The sequence below is a fragment of the Mesoplodon densirostris genome, chromosome 8, assembly GCF_025265405.1.
Source record: "Mesoplodon densirostris isolate mMesDen1 chromosome 8, mMesDen1 primary haplotype, whole genome shotgun sequence".
Taxonomy (NCBI): Eukaryota; Metazoa; Chordata; class Mammalia; order Artiodactyla; family Ziphiidae; genus Mesoplodon; species Mesoplodon densirostris.
This window is the reverse complement of record NC_082668.1, coordinates 33,845,246-33,860,325: the sequence shown is the minus strand read 5'-3', so window position 1 is coordinate 33,860,325 and position 15,080 is coordinate 33,845,246. Positions and strand designations below refer to the sequence as shown.

The 15,080-nt window shown below is 34.1% G+C and overlaps 1 protein-coding gene across 4 annotated transcripts in view; it reads left to right on the top strand.

Moving 5' to 3' along the window:
* NBEAL1 (neurobeachin like 1) overlaps positions 1-15,080 on the top strand; it is a 172,035-nt gene that overhangs the window by 68,281 nt on the left and 88,674 nt on the right. For all 4 annotated transcript variants that reach the window (XM_060106210.1, XM_060106208.1, XM_060106209.1 and 1 more), the window contains 9 exons: positions 1,028-1,160; positions 1,767-1,886; positions 3,253-3,556; positions 6,226-6,311; positions 9,857-9,946; positions 13,090-13,258; positions 13,711-13,844; positions 14,321-14,480; positions 14,587-14,689. In XM_060106210.1, the coding sequence (XP_059962193.1) occupies positions 1,028-1,160; positions 1,767-1,886; positions 3,253-3,556; positions 6,226-6,311; positions 9,857-9,946; positions 13,090-13,258; positions 13,711-13,844; positions 14,321-14,480; positions 14,587-14,689 (1,299 nt within the window). The remainder of the gene's footprint in view (positions 1-1,027; positions 1,161-1,766; positions 1,887-3,252; positions 3,557-6,225; positions 6,312-9,856; positions 9,947-13,089; positions 13,259-13,710; positions 13,845-14,320; positions 14,481-14,586; positions 14,690-15,080) is intronic.

Below are 15,080 nucleotides of genomic sequence, written 5' to 3'. Positions count from 1 at the left end.
CCGTTTTTTTTTTTAAACTTTTATTTTATTTATTTATTTATTTATTTATTTATGGCTGCATTGGGTCTTCGTTGCTGCGTGTGGGCTTTCTCTAGTTGCAGCAAGTGGGGGCTACTCTTCATTGTGGTGCACGGGCTTCTCATTGCAGTGGCTTCTCTTGTTGCAGAGCATGGGCTCTAGGCATGCAGGCTTCAGTAGTTTTGGCACGCGGGCTCAGTAGTTGTGGCTCACTGGCTCTAGAGCGCAGGCTTAGTAGTTGTGGTACATGGGCTTAGTTGCTCCGCGGCATGTGGGATCTTCCCAGACCAGGACTCAAACCCATGTCCCCTGCATTGGCAGGCGGATTCTTAACCACTGCGCCACCAGGGAAGTCCTAAGCATCTACTTTTTAAATGTACAACAATTTATCTGAAGCCTCTCCTCCTTAGGGTGTACACAGTTTAATTTTAAGTGCTTTGTTGCTTTTATAATAATAGTTGTATATCTCAAATATTTTGCTAGTTAAGTTCTGAAACTAATTTGGAAACAAAGTTCCTTCTTAAAATTATTGTAAAAGTGGAGGAAAAAGGAATAGTAAACTTGAAATGAATGGTGATTTCTCTGTTCTATTGAGGATGCTACTATATATTTATATGAAGGACCAGAAAACCTATGTGTTTCCAAACTTAGTTACTTCAGTAACTAATACATTTTAATATGCCTTGTGATTTTTTTAAAACTTTATTCATTCTTTCTGAATCTTATTTGGAAGAATTTTGAAGATTTGAAAGTTTATAGTTTTGCTAGAGTTTGCTAATGGCATTCTGTGTATAAGGCTACCTTTTATAATTTACTAAACTGCTATGCCCAAAAAAGATTTAAAAATCAACTTTGAGGCAAGGTGGGATTGATGGTGTATGGCAATAGAATATAAGCCACTGTGTGTTTGGTAAAGATATTCATGGTGAAGTTATGGTTTTGTGTGCCCCAGTGATGATGAAACTGTACAACTGACTTCAAAAGTTCTGATAATACGTACTTTTGTTAGCTTTTTTACAGGAAGTGGCATGGGTTTTGAAGCTTTTATTACCCATTCAGGTATGTTGGTTGTGGCAGTGTGCACGAAAAGAGAATATGCAACAGTTATGCTTCCTGACCACAGTTTCTGTGATTCCCTCTGGGTAAGGCTTTAGGGCATCACATCTAACTTCTGGGTTCTTTCCTTTTAAAAAAACACATGTTTGGTGTGTGTACGTCAGGTGTTATCATCTGCTTGTTGAGAGTTGATTAATTTTATGTTAAAGTTCTATTCATGTTGAAGTTTACCTATAAAGGAGTTAATACCATTTATCATAATCTCAGCGGTAATCATTTCTCTGCTGAAAAAATTTCAAGTTTTCTAGAATCAAATTTGATTTTGAATTTCAATTTAAAATGAGAGCAGAAATTGTTAAAAAAACAATGCATTTCTATTGCTTTTCTTAAAAAATAAAATGCTTCTCATTAGAAACATTGATTCTAAAGAACATTCATAGACTTGGAAAATGCAGAAAAGGTACTATGTTACAATTGTGTGTAGATTTTCTAGAATAGTCAGAAGCTCTTTTACAGTACTACAGGCAAAATTGTTACTTTAACAGCATCATTTTAATCAGTGTTTAATTATGCTTAAGCTTACTGTTCTACATTTCACACTAACTAGTTATATAGTAATACTCTGAAAACATTTGTTATTGCAAAGACTTAATGTAATTTTTACTTTTTAAATATGTGTTTTACTTTACCAGCACAACATAACCATTGTTCACATGCCTGGAAAAAGGCCCTTTGGTCAGAGCCTTGTATATATCTATGACAATGGACAGCAGAAGGTCTCTGCCCCTCTGAGATTTCCTGCCACGAATGAAGTAAGCACATCTAACCTACTCTTTTTTTTTTTAATAAATATTTATTTTATTATTCATTTATTTTCCTTTTTTTTGGTGGGGGGGTCGTGTTGGGTCTTAGTTGCAGCACATGGGATCTTTGTTGAGGCATACAGGATCTTTCCATAGGCACACGGGTTCTCTCTAGTTGTGGTGTGCGGGTTTTCTCTCTCTAGTTGTGGCGCATGCAGGCTCCCGGGCACGTGGGCTCCAGGGCGTGTGGGTTCTATAGCTTGCAACACGTGGGCTCTCTCATTGAGGCACGCAGGCTTAGTTGCCCCATGGCTTGTGGGATCTTAGTTCTCTGACCAGGGATTGAACCCGCATCCCCTGCATTGTAGGGTGGATTCTTTACCACTGGACCACCAGGGAAGTCCCTAACCTACTCTTTATGGGACCAATTGATTGCAAACTCTTGAAAATTTTTTCAGTTTAATGTATAAGCTTCTGTTTATTCTAAATATGTGCCTGTAAGTTTTAGTGTTTTCTGCATACTAAGATATAGTAAGTTAATATTTAATTCTGTTAGCCTGTCATCATTAGGTGAAGTCAGACAACATATAATAAAGAAAAACAATTCAAGGAAGAAACAAATGTAATTAAAGTCTTAGAAAAATAGACTCATAACAGGAAAGCCAAAGAAATTGAATAGAGCAGGACAAAGGATCATTTAATAAAGCTCTCCAGGTATACCAAATATTTAGATGCACTCTTTTCCATCATCGAATTTTTCATTGATTTTGAAACAATAATGAAGAAACCTTAAATATTTACATTGTAGTTAGGGATAAGATAGAATTTATTTACTGAGGTGATTCTTAAGCAACATTAGTGTGAAAGTTCTTTGAGAATTTTTGGACATTTTTGAAAGGGCCTTTTCTAAAGATAATGGAATGGATTCAATTATTTTCCAAGTCCTTCTAGGATTCCAGTAGTTTCTTGTTGCTGTTCATGTCTATGATCACTTCAGGATAATCTGTAATTAGCAGTATTATACTGATGTGTAATTCTCTGCTTATAAATTTTAAGGGAGAAAGGTGGTTTTCTCTACTTTAGAATATAGTGAAGTAAAAAATCTTTTACTAAATATACACTCATTAAAAATTCAAAATTTACAGAAGGATGTAAAGTGAGTTATAAAAGTAATGCATCCAAATCCCATAGGCCAAATGTAACATCTGTAATGATATCTTATGTATACACACACATGCACACAGCATGATCCACTAAAAACAAAACTTTGTTTTTCAGTGTACTGCTTAATTTTATGTACTTTTATTTTAAATATGAGGATAGAGATTTAATTAAAATGTGTAATTTATTATATTTGTTTGTTTCTTACTTTTAGCCTTTTATTTCTTGCTGCATTGGTTCAGCTGGGCAAAGAACCACCACTCCTCCACCATCCCAAATCCCAGATCCACCTTTTTCTTCTCCCATTACCCCTCATCGAACATCATTTGGTGGAATTTTGTCATCAGCTTCCTGGGGAGGAACAATGGAAAAATCAAAGTTGATTACCAAATTGATATCAGCTGGAACACAAGACAGTGAATGGGGGTGTCCCACATCTCTGGAGGGTCAGCTGGGGTCTGTTATCATCTTCTATGAAGCACTGCAGCCTCTTCAGGTGAAGGCATTATATTTAGCAGGTGAGCATGTACCATCATACTGCCTAATTAAACTGAAATAGTTTATCCTGTTGCCTAAATATATTCTGAAGAATATATTTGATCTAAAGAATGTACAGTTGGCCATTGAACAGCTCTAGGGTTAGGGGTGCCAACCCTTCATGAAGTCAAAAATCCACATATAACTTATGTCGGCCCTCCATATGTATGCAGTTCCTTTGTATGCATGGTTCTGCATCTGTTGATTGTGGTACTGTCTATTTCCTATTGAAAACAATCCACATATGAGTGGACCCACACAGTTTACCTCATGTTGTTCAAGGGTCAACTATATTTGTTTTAACTGGAACTGAAAGGGAAGAAAAAGCCCACCACACATCGTACTTTTACTCCCCTTAGCTTTATTGAGATATTGACATTATAACATATATAAGTTTAAGGTATGCAATGTGCTGATTTGATACACGTATACCCTGCAAAATGATTACTGTAATAAAGTTGGTTAACACCTCCATACCCTCACATAATTACCATTTTTTAATGTGTGTGTTGATAACATTTAAGATTTACTCTCTTCACAACTTTCAAGTACATTATACGTTATAATCAATTATAGTATACTATAAGTTTTTTGATATGCATAAAAAAACAAACCTTTGAGAAATATTTCAAATATCATCCATAATACTGCCTGTGTTAGTCTATTAGGACTGCTGTAACCACAGACTAGATAGCTTAAACACTATTTTCTCAGAATTCTGGAAGCTAGAATTCCAACCTCAAGTTTCCGTCAGGCTTGGTCTCTAGTGAATCCTCTATTCCTGGCTTGCAGATGGCTGCCTTCTTGCTCTGTCCTCACATGGAATATGTTCTCTGTGTGTATGTGCAGAGAGAGATCTCTGCTGTCTTTTCCTCTTCTTATAAGGGGCCCTATTGAATTAGGGCCTGACTTTTATGACATCATTTAGCCTTAATTACCCCTTACAGGCCCTATCTCCAAATACAGTCACACTGGGGGTTAGAGCTTCAACATAGGAATTTTGAGTGGGCGGGTACACAATTCAATCTATAATACTGCCAGTGCTTTTGACAGACTTTAATACATTGATGAAACAAAGTGTAAGTTTGTCTTCATAAGAAGTCACACAACTGATTCTAGAGTCATATGAGTCTTATTCAAAACTTGTCATTTTTATAATTTATATATTAATATATCTGAAGAATTCATGAAGGCATTAGAATTAGGAGTTCTTGGGTAAAATTACAAGTTTTTGTTTTGGCTTTTACTTTTTCATTTGGCTCTGAGTTTAAAGATACACACTGGTTGTTATTGGATCATAACTATTTGCAAAATTCAGGAGTTAAGCCTATAAGTAATTATGTATATTAACTCTGCAGCTTAGCTTATTATTTGTCAGAATGTCTTTTTTTAGATTACATGGAGTTTTGAGATGAATGTCTCTGTCCACACTTAAAAAGTTTATGTTAGAACCTTGTCGTTACTTTAAAACTCACCAAAGTATTTGAAGTTGACCTTTAATCTAAACAAATTCCAAGTTAATAATAAGTCATTTAGTGTGGTCATTATAGCTATATAGTTTGGATTTTGCTCTTACTATTTTCCTACTTAAAATTCTACTCTTATAAGTAATAATTATTTGTTATGTATTATTCATAATGATTATTTTTAATGGCTACATAATATTTCGTTAGATTCGTAATGCATGATTTACTTAGGTGGTTTATAATTTTTAATAGTTATAAACTTCAAACATTAAATATGATGAACTATTGTACCAATTTTTTTTTGTATTTTGATGGATTTGCTTATGATAAGTTCCCAGGATAAATATTCAAAGGGTGTGAATATTTTTATAGCTCTCAATACATGTTACCTACTCAGTTTTCATAAAGGATATACCAATTGACAGTGCTTACCAGTAATACATAAGTATATCCAACTCACTACAGCCTCATTAAGATGGAATGGTAAATACTGTTTCCTCTATTTTTTGATGTAAAATGGAACCTTGCTTTAATTTGTAGTTTTGTTTTTGTTTTTTTAGTAAAGTCAAGAGTTTTTTCCTACTCATTTGCTGTTCCATTTCTGTGATATCTATTCACATTATTGATTGGTTGTTTTGCTGTTTTATCTTACAAATTTGAATTGTTTTACATTTGATAGATGTATAAACTTTGCTTTGTTTTATATTAGTTTTTTGTTTTGTTTTGTTTTGTTTTGTTTTGTTTGCGGTACGCGGGCCTCTCACTGCTGTGGCCTCTCCCGTTGCGGAGCACAGGCTCCGGACGCGCAGGCTCAGCGGCCATGGCTCACAGGCCCAGCCGCTCCGCAGCATGTGGGATCTTCCCGGACCGGGGCACGAACCCGTGTCCCCTGCATCGGCAGGCGGACTCTCAACCACTGTGCCACCAGGGAAGCCCTATATTCGTTTTTAATGCTGTATAAAATTTCTTTTCTGTAGTAGACATTGATCTACCCCCTCTCCTACTAGGTGTTAGACGAATTGGATGTGATATAAAAATAAAGTACATTTTGGCTAATGTGTTTTAACTGTTATAAAAGAAGCTTAAAACAGCTTAATTAAAATTTTTTTTCTGATTACACAGACCTGAGGAGGCCATATATATTCAATGATTTGTGTGTGTATGTGTGTATAAATAATTTTCAGGTCCAAACTGTTTAAGCCCTTGGAAATTTCAAGAGTCTGACATGGCTGACCTGCCTGGTAACATCCTTCTTCACTACACTGCAAAGGTCAGAGTAAATGCATGGACTGTCCATCTAGCTGTAACTATATTGTGAACTAAAATTCCATTTTTATTCCTTTTGTCATTTCAGTGGGTAATTGAAAAGAAGGGGCTTGAATTACTGTTAAAAAATTATTAATTTTCAAAAGAAGATGAGAAGCAGTAAAAATTAAGATGCAGTTCTCAACTATGGTTCAAGTGTTATCATTATGTCATCCCAGTCGTATGAATGGAAATGCTTGTAGTGGGAATTTGTACTAATGAATCAACTTCAGTAAATGAAATTGTTTAAATGTATTCTCCTTTTTTGGAAGGAGAGATGAAACAGAATTGTGCTCAACTTTTTCTTTATTTATTTTTTAATTTTTTAAATTTATTGGCTGCACGGCTTGTGGGATCTTAGTTCCCTGACCAGGGAATGAACCTGGGCCCTCGGCAGTGAGAGCACAGTGTTCTAACCACTGGACTGCCAGGGAATTCCCTCTTTATTTTTAAAATGTGGTTAACAAGAAAACAAAAGAAATGTTTACATCAGAAGAAGAAAAACTACGTATATGCATACCATGCCCAGTCCTTTTTCCTTCAAGAAAAGTCGTTTATGTAGTGAAAGTAATTGAGGTTAGCAAGGGCTGAGGGAAAGATCAAAGGTAGAACTGGGAGGAAGAAAAGGGAGAAGTGGCATAAACAATATTAATTGCCTTCATTATATTTAATGTTACTTTAACCCAGAAGTTGCTTCTGTTGTGTGATATTATACATCATAGACCTTTTCCCCCCTAGTTGAACCAGCTAGTACATGGTCATAATTTATTACCCTGAATGCTTATTTATGTGTAACCTAATAAAATTTACTTTTGTCAGGTGGTATTTCCCCTTAACTTTTTATTTTGATTAATTTCAAACCTAGAGAGAAGTTGAAAGAATGGTAAAGTGAAATCCTGTATACTCTTTACCTAAATTCACCAGTTACTAACATTTTGCTGCACTTGGTCTTCATCTGTCTATCTCAAATCATTTGTGAAAGCAGATCGACATAGCAATCAAGACACTTTACTCCTAAACTTTACAACATAATCATTAACCTACCTGAGAAAATGATCAATAATTCATGTCCTTTACAACCCATGTTCAAATTTTCCCAGTTTTCCCCAAAATATTTGCTTAGCCTTTTAAAAATTTAATCTTGGATCCATTTGAACATTGCATTTGTTATAATACCTCTTGAGTCTCTTATTTTTTATTTGTTTGCTTTTTATAATACTTTTCCCCAAAGATATGCATGTTTGTTTACCAAACTAGATTTTAAGTTATGTCCTGGCAGGGACTATCTCTCTCTCTCTCTTTTTTTTTTTCCCTAGGGACTATCTCTTATACTTATTTTCATTATAACTATTCCGTATAGCTGGATAGGAAATAATTGGACTTAATCTCACTAATCGGTGACATGTCTAGACATGTGATGACTAACTGAGTCTTTTTGGCATATTCTTTTTTCAAAGTAACTTTGATTTTAATAATACTAAGGTTGAATTTTTACTTTTGGAAGTAAAAATTCTGTAATATTTAAAATAGCTATTTTTCCTCACAAAACCCAATATGACAAATATATACAATAAAACAGTTTATTGGAGGAACATTTCTTGAAAACGGTAACATATCATGATACAAGAATTCTGTGGTTAAATAACGTTGAGGGAATGTTGCATTCTGTATATCCTTCTTGGAGATGGATCATACACTTGAAGAATTCTGCTTATAAAGAAACTAGTTCACATTTGTTTTATCCTACTTTTTCACCAGTTATTTGAACATAGAACACATTTTGATTTTCATTTCACTTATTAACAAGTGTTAGTTTGGGAAAAGCTACTCCAGGGAATTTTAGCAGTCAACAGTTTTTCCTCTTTGTACTTATTTGTAGGAGGTGTTTAACCATCAATTTAAAATTTTTTGAGTGTTCTCTTTGTGCCAAGAGTTGTCTGAGCTTTTAGGATACAAAGATGAGTAAGTTAAAACCTCTGGCTTTAAGAAGCTTACAATCTAAAGTGAAATAAATGTGTAAAAAATAAGTGCAATATAATTTTATAAGCATTTTTCTTTTTAGCTACCATTTATTCGGTGTTTACAGTGTATTAAGCACTATGCTAAATGTTTCACATGTACTGTTTCACTTAATCTTTACAAAAGCTCTTAGGGTTATATTGTACTCTTTGTATCTTTTCTAAGCTCTAGTTGTCTGAGGCTGAGGAAAGATAAGTAACTTGCCTAGCCTCATAATTCTAGTGAATACCTAACCTGTTTAATGCCTATCCTTAACCACTATACAATATTTTTGTGTTGGAATTATATACAGAATACAGTGTGGGTACAAAGGAAAAGTGGGTTGTTCTTCCAGGAGGATAGAATATCATAGAAAAGTTGGTTTGATTTGTGTTTTAAAAGGCGGAGTAAAGGGAGAGATGTGCAGTGAGCAACACCTACAAAGGCATAGAATGTAAAGCTGGATTCTGTGTGTATTTGGGTATAGGTCACTGAGTGGGAGCAGTTGGCCAGAAATGAAGTTAGAGGGCCAAGTGGAGGCCAGGTCATAGCAAACCTCTTATGCCAGGCTAAATAGTAGGCAATGGATAGGATTTTAAGAAGAGTGATATGATCAGGTTTGCATTTTAGAAAAAGGTCTTGAGCTACAGTGTCAAAGTTGGATTGGAGAGAGAGACTGGAGGCAGTCATACCATAGGGAGATTTCTGTGTTTGGACAGGTCATAGATACATAGTACCAAACTAAGGTAGTAATAGGAGAAAGACTTTTCTGTCTCAGAGACTAATATAGTTTGCATTGAGTTAAATGTAAACTCAATTTACATTTACTTTATTAAATCAATTTTTCTCAGTTGCCTTAAGAGAAAAGCAACAACCACATCATCTGTGCTAAAATTTGTAGGTTTCTTTATTTTCTTTTGGACTGGGGGTTAGATTCAAGGATGTTTCATTATCTGCCAGCTCACAGGTTACATGTGAGGTTCCCTGCTTTATAAACCTTTATGGAAGTTAACAAATAACTTTAACAATTTCTAGAGTTGCAGACAAAGCTCTTAATTTGAATATAACTAAAATTGTCAGTCAGTAATATAAGGGAAAATAGTGTCTTATGCCTGTGGTTTGATTTTTGTATTGTGATATAAATTTCTGTACTAATGGGGATAAAACATTGAATTTTTTAAAAAGTCAAAAATCTGTTTGCATATATTGGTTTAGAATAAAAGGAATTTTAAACTATGTGATTGGTAAATGGTAAATTCTAGCTAATCCTTATCTGTCAGATGACAAGCAGCAGTGACCTGCATTTGCTGAGTGAGTGCATTAGAATCTAGTCCCTGATTCTTTTAAAAGACAATCAGAGAAGAGTACTACTAAACTTAATATTGTAAGCATCTTATCCTTGACTATACCATATACCTTTTAAAATTATGGTGAAATGTTCCATATATAGTTAAAGTTATGTTTTGTCTTCTTTGTGCTTAGCTGTTTGCCATATTTTTCTGTTATTTTTAGGCCTGCAAAAATTCAATCTGTCTTGATTTATCTACTAATTGTTTGCATGGAAGGTTAACAGGAAACAAGGTAGTAAACTGGGACATTAAGGTAAGTTAATGATGAACGATGGGCAACATATTATCTATTTAAGTGTACTGATCCTTTAAAAACCTTTGTCTTTTGAGCACCACCAGATTGATCTGAATAAGTCCTGTTTAAAATGTTTGCAGATACACAGTTTGAAGGATAAATAAATAAGTAGTTGAATGACTATTTGATTTGTTTGTAACATAGTTACCTTTTTAAACCATGCCATGAGCTTAGCAGTTTTCGTAAGAAAAATATGCCGCCCTCCTTAATAGCTCCACTTTTAAGGTATTTAATCCCTAAAACTAACAGATTTCAACCCCTCAGAGACTTCATTGATTATCCCTTTTCTCCTATATCACATACTTCTCCCTGTCTAGTCTCCTGTCCATCAGCTTTAAACAAACTTAGATCTTTCCTCTCTGAGGTTAAAGATGAGTAATTTTTCCTCTTCTTCATAACCCCATCTAGCCATTATATCTTGTCTGCCTTTTTCATGTGCTTCATATTTATGTCTTAGCTGGATGTAATGTCTTTGCTTCTATCTAAAGGCCTCTACTTATTTCCCAAGACGGAGTTAACTATTCTTGTCATGAGTACCTATAGCAGTTTCTATTATTTCAGTTATCATGGTGAATAGTTAACTGTTTGCTTGCTCAATTCTCCAGTAGTCCTTAAGAACTTCAAAAGAGGGAACACGGCTTCTTCCCCCAGTGCCTGGCACAGGGATACATAATAACATTGTTGACTGAGTGATTAAACTAGTAAAGATTATTTGGGCTAATGTGAAAGTCAGAGATATCCTATTTCTAAAATATAGGCTTTCCTTAAAAGATATATTAAATAGAAATTATAGCCTAAGTAAAATAAAAATAAATATAAAAGGTAGTTATACTGGAACTTGCTGATAAATCAGCAAAAAAAAACAACAAAACTTTTGTCTTCTAGTCATTTAATACCAATCAAATATGCTTATTGTTTCAATGAACAGAAATCATTAGGATAATTCTTCTATGTAAAAATGAATCCATCAGTTTGTATTAATCTCATGTTATTCATGTGGTATAAAGCTTTTTTCTCTTTGACTTTGAGATAAGAACACTTATTCTTACCTGTTAACATAGTAAGATTTATGACTTGTTTGCCAATTTGTAAGTTTTTAAAATTTTATTATATTTATTTTTATACAGCATGTTCTTATTAGTGATCTATTTTATACATATTAGTGTATATATGTCAATATCAATCTCCCAATTCATCCCACCCACCCCCACCCACCCCCCCACCCTCTTTCTCCCCCTTGGTTTCCATATGTTTGTTCTCTACATCTGTGTTTCTATTTCTGCCTTGCAAACCAGTTCATCTGTACCATTTTTCTAGATTCCACATATATGCGTTAATATACAATATTTGTTTTTCTTTTTCTGACTTACTTCACTCTGTATGACAGTCTCTAGATCCATCCACGTCTCTACAAAAGACCCAATTTCGTTCCTTGTTATGGCTGAGTAATATTCCATTGTGTATATGTACCACATCTTCTTTATCCATTCGTCTGTGGATGGGGATTTAGGTTGCTTCCATGTCCTGGCTATTGTAAATAGTGCTGCAATGAACATTGGGGTGCATGTGTCTCTCTGAATTATGGTTTTCTCTGGGTATATGCCTAGTAGTGGGATTGCTGGGTCATATGGTAATTCTATTTTTAGTTCTTTAAGGACCCTCCATACTGTTCTCCATAGTGTCTGTATCAATTTACATTCCCACCATTTTCTCCACACCCTCTCCAGCATTTGTTGCTTGTAGGTTTTCTGATGATGCCCATTCTAACCGGTGTGAGATAATACCTCATTGCAGTTTTGATTTGTGTTTCTCTAATAATTAGAGATGTTGAGTAGCTTTTCATGTGCCTCTTGGCCATCTGTATGTCTTCTTTAGAGAAATGTCTATTTAAGTCTTCTGCCCATTTTTTGATTGGGTTGTTTGTTTTTTTAATATTGAGCTGCATGATCTGTTTATGTATTTTGGAGATTAATCCTTAGTTGAGATAAGGACACTTATTCTTACCTGTTAACATAGTAAGATTTATGACATGTTTGCCAATTTGTAAGTTAACTTTTGATGTCATGTATAAGATTGGTTTTATAAGGATAGTTTTATGAATTACTTATATAGAGAAAGCTGATTATTTGTGTCATACATTATACTTGAAAATCAAAGCAGTCTTAGTTGCCTTTACTGTAGATATGTAGAAATCAAAAAGGAACAGAATTGTCAAGAAAAAGATTATTGCTTTTTTATACTGCAGCAAAATCAAAGCCAAAAAAAGTTAAATGAAATGACAACTGAGAAAAAAACACTTCCCATCAAAAATTCTAGTTTACTTACTGTAAAAAGCCCTTAAAAATCAATATGAAAAACAGGCAGACTATGAAGAGGTTGTTTACGGACTTAAGGTATGTAAACATGGCAGTTCAGAACATTTTAGCAGTTAATAATAGCTAATCTTATATAGCACCCATTGTATGTCAGGCACTAAGCACTTTTCGTGTATTAGCTTATCTCATCCTTGTAACAACTTTACAAAGTGGGAATTAATATTATCCTCATCTTACAGATGAAGAAACTGAGGCTGGGGAAATTAGTAACTTGTCTAAGATACTGAATATATTTTGTTAAGCTATCCAGAATAGTCAGTCACTTTGAACTTCAGTTGAAGCCACTCACTCCACCTTTGTTGTAAACTTAAAGTAGAGGCATCAGTCATATTTGTACTGCAAATACATTCTTTTTTTTTTCATGACTTGTTCTCCTGTTTGTTGTGACTAATTGCCTTGTGACAGTTGTTACCTCTTATATCACTAGTGTTACGTTATGAAGTCTACTTATGGGGTCATGTTTAGATTGCCTATGTTGGGAATTCGTAAACTTTGGAAAACAAAGATGTATTAAAATGGTCTGGCCTTGTCTCTTAAGTATTGATTTTGGTGACCCATGAGGCTGCTCTTTAAAGCATATGCCCGTACAAGGGTTCCTTTAGCTTAGGCCATCATATACCTGCTTAAAGGTTTAGCAAATTGTAACCTCATACATGCTGTGTAGGTATTAAGTGAGAAAATTGCCTGTGTTTTATAAGATTAAAAAATTGTAGTTTCCTCTTTCAGGACAGCATAAACTGCATAGGTGGAGTAAATGTACTCTTTCCTCTCATGGAACAAATCAGCCACTTTGGTGAAGGACAGATTCCTGAGGGATTGAATGAAAGCACCGTTCCTGAATTGATAACACCTGTAGAAGGAGATTGGGTGGTATTGAACTCCACAAAGGCATCAGGTATTAAGCTGAAATTAACATGAACTAGTCATTGAGAAACTTGAGAATTAACTGAAAGGTAGATTGAAATGTCTTGCTACCATGATGAAGAAACTTAACCATTTGTAGCTGAAGTAGTCCATCCCTAATTTTACTAATGGAGTTCAGAAAGTGCATACTTCAGTCAAAACACTTAAGATGTTGATTATACTCTTGACTATCCTTAGTTTGTACTGTTAGCAGAAATCGGACAACATTGTTAAATTTATGGTAGAGAAAATATTTACATGTTCATATAAGTATATAATATGCAGTCACTGATTTCTCTGATATTTATGTTCTGCAAGTGACCTTTGGATGCAAATTCCTGAACCAAATTCCTTGTTTGTTACAATATGCATGTGATATAGAACATGTGATACAAAAGTGATTATGTAATTATGATAATTAATGACCTGTTCACAATTCCACAGAGTCAAGACTAGAGAGAAATTTAATTGCAACATTTATCTTGATTGTGAAACACTTTATTCAAAGACATCCTATTAACCAGGACAATCTTATTCACTCCCATGGAGTTGCCATTCTTGGTGCCTTACTTCAGAAGGTGAGCTAGTCTAACGTTATGTAGATGTGACTGATGATTGTAATTACCAGTTAGTGTTGAGGTTTTTTTTCTTTCCAATAAATAAATATATATATATATATTTTATTAAATATATTTTTAAAATTATACTATTATAGCTTAAGTTATATTAGAGGATATAATTTATTTCACAAGCAGCTTTTAAAAACTTGAATCACCTTATACAAGAACTACTTATCTTACATAACAGTGTATAATCTTTGATATAAGGACCTTGTGTGTTAACTTTGGTATTTGGGATATTTCATCATTTAAAGACACTATTTTAGGAATATGTTCTAGAGTTACATCAGAAAAAATAATGTTTAAATTGTTTATATTTTTCTAACCAAGATTTTTATATTTAGTAGATGTTCTGAATTAATAATTTCAAATTATAGCTTAATGACAATTATTTAAACTGAACTTTACAGAACCCTCTTCTATTTGGATTTCAGGTGCCAAGCACCTTGATGGATGTTAATGTATTGATGGCAATTCAATTACTCATTGAGCAGGTATCATTAGAGAAAAATATGCAGCTCCTGCAACAAATGTATCAGTATTTACTCTTTGACTTCCGTATTTGGAACCGTGGAGATTTTCCCTTTCGAATTGGTGAGAGCAGGCTGTTGGATAAATTTTATAGTTGTTTTAGAAATGTATTACTACTTATGTGACTTTATTTTAGGTATATAATTGAAGAGTGAACTTTCTATTTTAGGTCACATACAGTATCTTTCCACCATCATCAAGGACAGCAGGAGAGTTTTCCGAAAGAAGTATGGTGTACAGTTTCTCCTAGATACACTTAGGATTTATTATGGGTATGATATCCTTACTCCTTCTCAGTTTGATATTGTTTCTGTTACTTGATTGGAACATCTAGATTGTTTATTTTCCAGCAGTTCAAATACCTTTAACTTCAGAGAGCCAGGATGTTGTGGAGGTTAAAATGATGAACAGTGGATCACATACACTGGATTTGAATATTATGTTTCATTAATTGTCTAGCCATAGGCAACTTACTCAACTTTTCGGTGCTAAAGTTTTCTGCTTTGTGACAAGGAGATAATAAAACTGTATGACTTCCTATGGTTGTTTTGAGGATTAAATTAAATGAATTAGTAATGTGTAAAGCGCTTAGAACTGTGTCTGCTACATAGTATTGCATAAATATAAGCTGTTTTAACAATTTATGTCTTAGTATTGCATAAA